At 49.6% G+C, this 6,038-nt stretch overlaps 1 protein-coding gene across 1 annotated transcript in view; it reads left to right on the top strand.

The window, feature by feature from the left end:
* Positions 1-3,162: 3,162 nt before the first annotated feature.
* Positions 3,163-6,038, top strand: part of CDYL2 (chromodomain Y like 2) — a gene marked incomplete at its 5' end in the record, with an annotated part of 52,950 nt that continues 50,074 nt past the window's right edge. The window contains one exon of the mRNA XM_049622388.1: positions 3,163-3,766. Within this exon, the coding sequence (XP_049478345.1) occupies positions 3,163-3,766 (604 nt within the window). The remainder of the gene's footprint in view (positions 3,767-6,038) is intronic.

The following is a 6,038-nucleotide window of genomic DNA, read 5'->3' as shown; positions in this document are numbered from 1 at the left end:
GGAGACTGAGGCCCAGAGAAGTTGGGCAACTTGTTCGGGTCATGTGGATAGAAAATGGCAGGGCCAACAGTTTCCCCACACACATCAGACTATTCGGGATGATCCCGTTAATACTATTTGTTGTTGGTATTGGGTTAATTTAAGTAGAAATGGCTCTCAAGGCACCCAGTGGCTTTGTGGATGGGACCAGAGGTGGAGGCAGACCCACTTGTGACTCTGTGACTCAGTCTTCCGGTAACTAGGAGGGAAGAAACCAAGCCCCCCACTCACAGTGTGGGCCTCAGTAGCCGCGTAGACACTGCACCCTTGCAACTCCCAGGCTTCTCGAGCAGGACTGCTCTGCACAGCCATCTCCCACACTTGGAAGGACTTACGCAAGTAGGTTGACTGTCTCTTCAGGGAGGAGTTGGTTATCCTCAGGGGGGTCGTATTCCGCAAGGTGAGGAAACTTTCTGTCTTTAGATACCACCAAGATTTGTATTCACAGGAGGATATGCAAGATTAAGTGACCTTTACTATGGAATGCAAAACTACTTACTTGTATATTCTCCACAACCACCCTGTGAGATGGGTGCTATTATTTTCCCCTTGCCTGGTGAGTCATCTGAGGCCCAGAGAGGTTTCATTTGCTCAAGAACACATAATAAAAGACTTACCAGGGGATTTAAACCAGATAGTGTTGTTCCACAGCCCGTGTTCTTAAATACTATGCTAAGCTCATTTTGATGAGTGAGTGCCATCCATCATCTACCCATTCATTTCTGAACTCATCCCTTTACCCACCTTTCACCCATCCAGCCAGTCATCTGTCCATTTATCTGTCCTTTTTTTCATCCACCCGTCCCATGTGTTCATCTCTCTGCCAGCCAGCCATTTTTCCTTTCCTTCCTTCCTTCCTCCCTTCCTTCCTTCCTTCCATCCATCCATCCATCCCGTGATCCACCTATCTATACATTCATCCACTCAGCCATCCATTTTCACGCATCCACCCACCCACCTATCCATCGTGTTGGCTCTTTGTCTAACATGGTTTTCTGCTTTGTCCTGGGGAAGGAGTGTTCTCCATATATTTTCTGAAGCTGGAGACCTCCGTGCCAGCACAAATCCCTTAGCTCCTAAGAAGTATCTGGGCTCACTCCTGATACTCCTAGGCTGGTGCTCTTGGGAATGCTGCTCTTTCAAGGCAGTGCCAGCTTGCTTATTCCCTGTTCCCTCTGTAAACCTGCAGAGGGTTTCCCCCTCCAAAGACCTCCCGAAGTGCAAAGGTGCAGGCTCCTCCAGAAATACCCTGGACTTTCTGAAGCATTATCACAAATGAATACTCAACTAGTCCTGTTCCTCGATCCAAAGATTGGGAGTTGGATTAGTTTGGCATGGTTTTACTTTTTTAAACTGTTACAGAGTTTTTGTGATACATCTAAAAATTATGTAATGAATCTAAAACAGATGTTCACAGAGCATTTTGTAAGGAAAGGAGTTTTAATAGAAATAGGCCAATTTGATCGTAGATAAATCAATTAAGGAAACCATTTAAATTGTCTCTAAAGAAACAGTATTATGAAGAGGCAGCATGGCCTAGCTATTTGCATATTTATTAAATGCAAAGCAATGAAAATCACTTAATTATTTTGCATAGCCTCTGTTGTACATAAACCATTGGGAGACAGTCTTTTCAAAGTTATTTTTTCTTTTTATTATGTAAAATTTTAAACAGAAAAATTCAAACACGTAAACATAAACAGTCATATAGCGAACCCCCCATGTATTTGATAGCCATCTTGAAATATGATCGACTATACGTGTATTGATTTCTCCCTTCTCGCTTTGCTTTTCTTTTCATGAGTTTCAAGGACATATTCCTCACTTATTAATTTCATGGGGTCAAAATCCCATGATTTTGGATGTAGTTGTTTTATTTTTTTGAATGTAGTTGTTTTATTTTTTCACTGAAATTTAGCTTTTTTAGGGTAGAGCATTGGGTATTTCGTCAGTTGTTTTTTTTTTTTTTTTTAATTTAAAGAATTTTACATCTAGGGTCAAGTTGACAGGGTAGTGAAGGACCCTCACATGCTCTTCCCCTGGATTGACCAGTTATTAGCATCAAGACTGGCATTTTCCTAACCGTGTTCTTTCGGGAGATTACTTGAAGGCAGGGATTTTCATAACTTTGAAGGTATGTGGACAGTTAGCACAGAGTTTTAGAGCCAGATGGATAGAGGTTCAGACCTCACCTCTGCCACCGCTTAGCCCTGCCTGATAGGCAGTTTACCTCATACTCAATCACTTCATCTATCAAACAGGAAAAACAGCAGTTACACCCATGGGGTTATGCAAGGCATATAATAGGCTCTCAGCGAGTGTTACCTATCACCTCGCCTACCAGCTGTACCCTCCATGTGGGGGGAGGGGGGGCCTGAGTTTTGTTGATGCAAGTCATTTTTGGTCAGTATGGAAGATTTTTGTAGTAGAGAGAGTTGGTTTGGCCTGTGATTAAGAAAATAAGTCTGGGGTAAGAGTGGTTCAAATCCCAGCTCTGCCCTTACCAGCTTGGAACTTGGTTAAGTGACTTAATCTCCCTGAAGCCTTGTTTCCTTAAGTATAAAGTGGGGATAAGAACGAATGCGTACTGACTGCACTGGGTTGTTGTGAGGGGAAAATGACATGGGACCGTCCAAGCCCAGCATTTAGTCACTCCAATGAGTGTGAGTAATCATTCCTATTATTATACATAAGGATACATTAGCATAGTGCCTACCATGTGAATGCTCAATAAATGTTACTATAAGTAAGGGTGAAAAAGTCACACCGCACTGGTCTCCAAACGTCTGATTTTACTTCAGTGCAGTGAAAAGAATAAAGATCTTTCGTGAAAGCTCGTGCTGTGATTTCAAGCAAGAGTAAGCCTTGGAAGGACAGGCAGGTGCCACCAGCTAGGCATGGCCTCACACAGTTGTCATGGGAAACAGCCGAGTGCCTTTGGTTCCATTCAGTGATGTCCTAAAATAAACCAGCCTTCTTGAACGCTCCTGGAAGTGTCAGCTTCCGATGTTGAACGGCCTGTCCCCTGGCCCGTGTGTCTCTGTCCTGAGGGCTTTGTGCGGTTGTTGCCTGGGCCTGACTTCTTTCCTCTGCCCTCTTTTTCTCTCTCTTCCCTGACTCTCTTATCTCGTACCTCAGGTCGAAAGGATTGTAGACAAGAGGAAGAACAAGAAAGGAAAATGGGAGTATCTCATCCGATGGAAAGGCTACGGCAGCACGGAGGACACGTGGGAGCCCGAGCACCATCTGTTGCACTGTGAGGAGTTTATCGACGAATTCAACGGGCTGCACGTGTCCAAGGACAAAAGGATCAAGTCAGGGAAGCAGGCCAGCACCTCCAAGCTCCTGCGTGACGGCCGAGGCCCGTCGGTTGAGAAACTCTCCCACAGACCTTCAGAGTCCGGGAAGAGCAAAGGGACTTCCCATAAACGGAAGCGGATCAACCCTGCCCTGTCCAAGCCGAAGAAAGGGTATTCGGCCAAGCCCCCCGCAGGAGGTGACAGGGCCGCCAAGACGGTGTCTTACAGGACTACCCCCAGTGGTTTGCAAATAATGCCGCTGAAAAAGGCGCAGAATGGGATGGAAAATGGGGACGCCGGTTCCGAGAAGGACGAGAGGCACTTTGGAAACGGCTCCCATCAGCCTGGCTTGGATTTGAACGACGTCGGAGAGCAAGACCTGGCGGAGTGTGGTGTGAACCACGCGGCACCGGCAGAGAACGGGCTCGGTACGTGGCTTGTCTTTGTCTTGTGTTCGCTTCTGGCTGTGGTGGCCGGACACTTTGCATGCAGCCTGGGGGAGTGCTTGAGACCCCGACTCTTAGCTAGGCAGTCATTCCCCTTCCGGCTCGCTCGGCGAGAGTCGTGTGGACTTGGTCGTAGGCCCACACTGGTTGCAGACGCCTGTGCATGTGTGAAGGCCAAGCCACAGATGCTCCCTTACTACTCGAACACACCCAAGGCCATGGTAACCCCTCGAGAGCCCCTGTTCTGGAGGGCAGCTCAAAGTCCTCACCCACCGGGACCTGAGACTCGTGTCCCCAGAGGGCTGGCCAGTGCCTCTCTGGGGTAGAACGCGCCTTCTAGAGGCTTTGCTTTCGAGCTCATTGAGCCCCCACCCCCAAAACCGTGTAGCCCAGAAAGGCGGGGTCTGCCCCTCTTCTCAGACCCAGTTTGGACTTGAACTTCTCCGTGCCAGTTCTTCAGCTGGAGCCTCTGCCCCTCCTCTATCACTAGCATGGGTGCTCCGACCCCATGTCCAGGGTGGATCTGAGAGCGCCCTGACCCCGTCCTATGCTAATTCCCTGGGTTTGCACCTTCTTACTCCACCCTGGAAGCAGCACAGCAAAGGCACAGAATTCCTCTCTTACCAAGTCCCCACAGGCAGAGTTAAGGAAAGAGGAGGCAAAACGTCATTAACGCTCCCAAGCCTGACGTTTCCTTAATGGTGAAGTTACTCCTTGACTGGGCCTTAGTGGCCTGGGTCCGCCAGGCCATCTGTACCTGTTTCGTGCACCCCCTCATTTCTCGGATATCCGTGTGCCTTGGTGGTGACATTTCCCTCTTGAGCTGCCAGAACCCTAAGCCTTGGCATAAGCGTGGACAACCCGTTCCCGACCGAGCAGGGACATCTGATGCCCTGGGTGGCACTAGAGTGTGTGTGGGAGTAAAGTAAAGGACGCAGGTGGGATGGGCTGGCAGCGCTCCCAGGAGGGGGTGATGGAGCCGATGCCCAGGAGCGCGACGGTGATTGCAGAGTCCAGAGTGCTCAGGGCACACCCCGCTGCAGAGACAGCCCCGCGTCTTGAGGGAATCTTGCTGGGGAATCTGAGGCCTTTCTCCAGAGAGAGGGATTTCACCCAAACAGGATTTATTTAGCAGTGTCTGCCCCAGATTGACTCATGTTTCCGTCTGGGGATCCCTGATGCTGACATGACTCTGCCTGCTAACATATGTAAAAGCTGTTTGTTTTAAAAATTCATCTCTCGGGGAGGAGTGGGCTTGTGTAAATGAGGCCTGGCATAAACATCCGTGTCTGACGTTCCGCGACAGCTGCCGGCGGGAGAGGGATTCCCCGGCTCGGGGAGGGTGGCTGGCGGGCCGGTAGTCTGAGGTTCCTTGGGTGTGGGTGCAGGGGACCCGGGGGTGACTCCTGGGTCCCCGGCCGGCCGGCACGGTCCCCTGTCCTGCTTCGAATGTGGCCGCCTTGGGAGTGGGAGGAACAGCACGGGGGAGGAAGGCTCGCGGACTGTAGCCGCCAGACTGCAGAGGGAAGCTGGGAAGCCGGACGCGGAGAGAAGGGCAGATGGAGGTCGGCCTCTCCTTCCACACGACTTTCCGAAGTTGCCCTCCATCTGTGGGCCTGGTCGGTGCCCTCTGGTTTACGATCTGCTGGTGGGGCGTAGTACCCCCCCACCCCCCCAGCAGGGGGAAAGGCCAAGGATGAGCCTGCTGGGATGCAAGGTGGCCTTGTTAGATCCCGGCCTCGGCTCTACGATGCTTCTCTAGACCTTTCTCATCTCTGGTCTCTTACTGGCCTCATTTTTTTTTCCTGACGTTGAACGTTCTCCACCTGGGCCCGTGCCTGGGTGGAGAGGAGGAGGCTACCTGCCTCTGTTGTGTTCTGTTTTGGGTGTTCTCAAAGGGCTCTTTCGCTTGATCACATTGCCTAGTGTTGGTGTCCTTGAGATTCCCCTGCAAGGTTAGGGCTGTGACTCTCAAATGTTATGTGTGTAGATTACCCGGCCCCTTGTTAAAAATGAAGGTCCCATGGAGTCTGATTTACCAAGTGTGGGGTGGTTAGCCCAGAAGATGGGTTTTTAAATAAGCAGCCCCACGTGACTCTAAGGCATTTTGAAATGTGCTCTGTAAAATGGGGGTGGCCATTAAGGTTCACATCAGGTGTCAGTTTAAGTCAATTCAGTGTTTTTTCTCTTTTCTCTTTTCTTTTCTTTTCTTTTCTTTTCTTTTCTTTTCTTTTCTTTTCTTTTCTTTTCTATC

This window comes from Panthera uncia (genome assembly GCF_023721935.1).
Source record: "Panthera uncia isolate 11264 chromosome E2 unlocalized genomic scaffold, Puncia_PCG_1.0 HiC_scaffold_20, whole genome shotgun sequence".
NCBI classification, from domain to species: Eukaryota; Metazoa; Chordata; class Mammalia; order Carnivora; family Felidae; genus Panthera; species Panthera uncia.
This window is presented reverse-complemented; position numbering and strand designations above follow the sequence as displayed.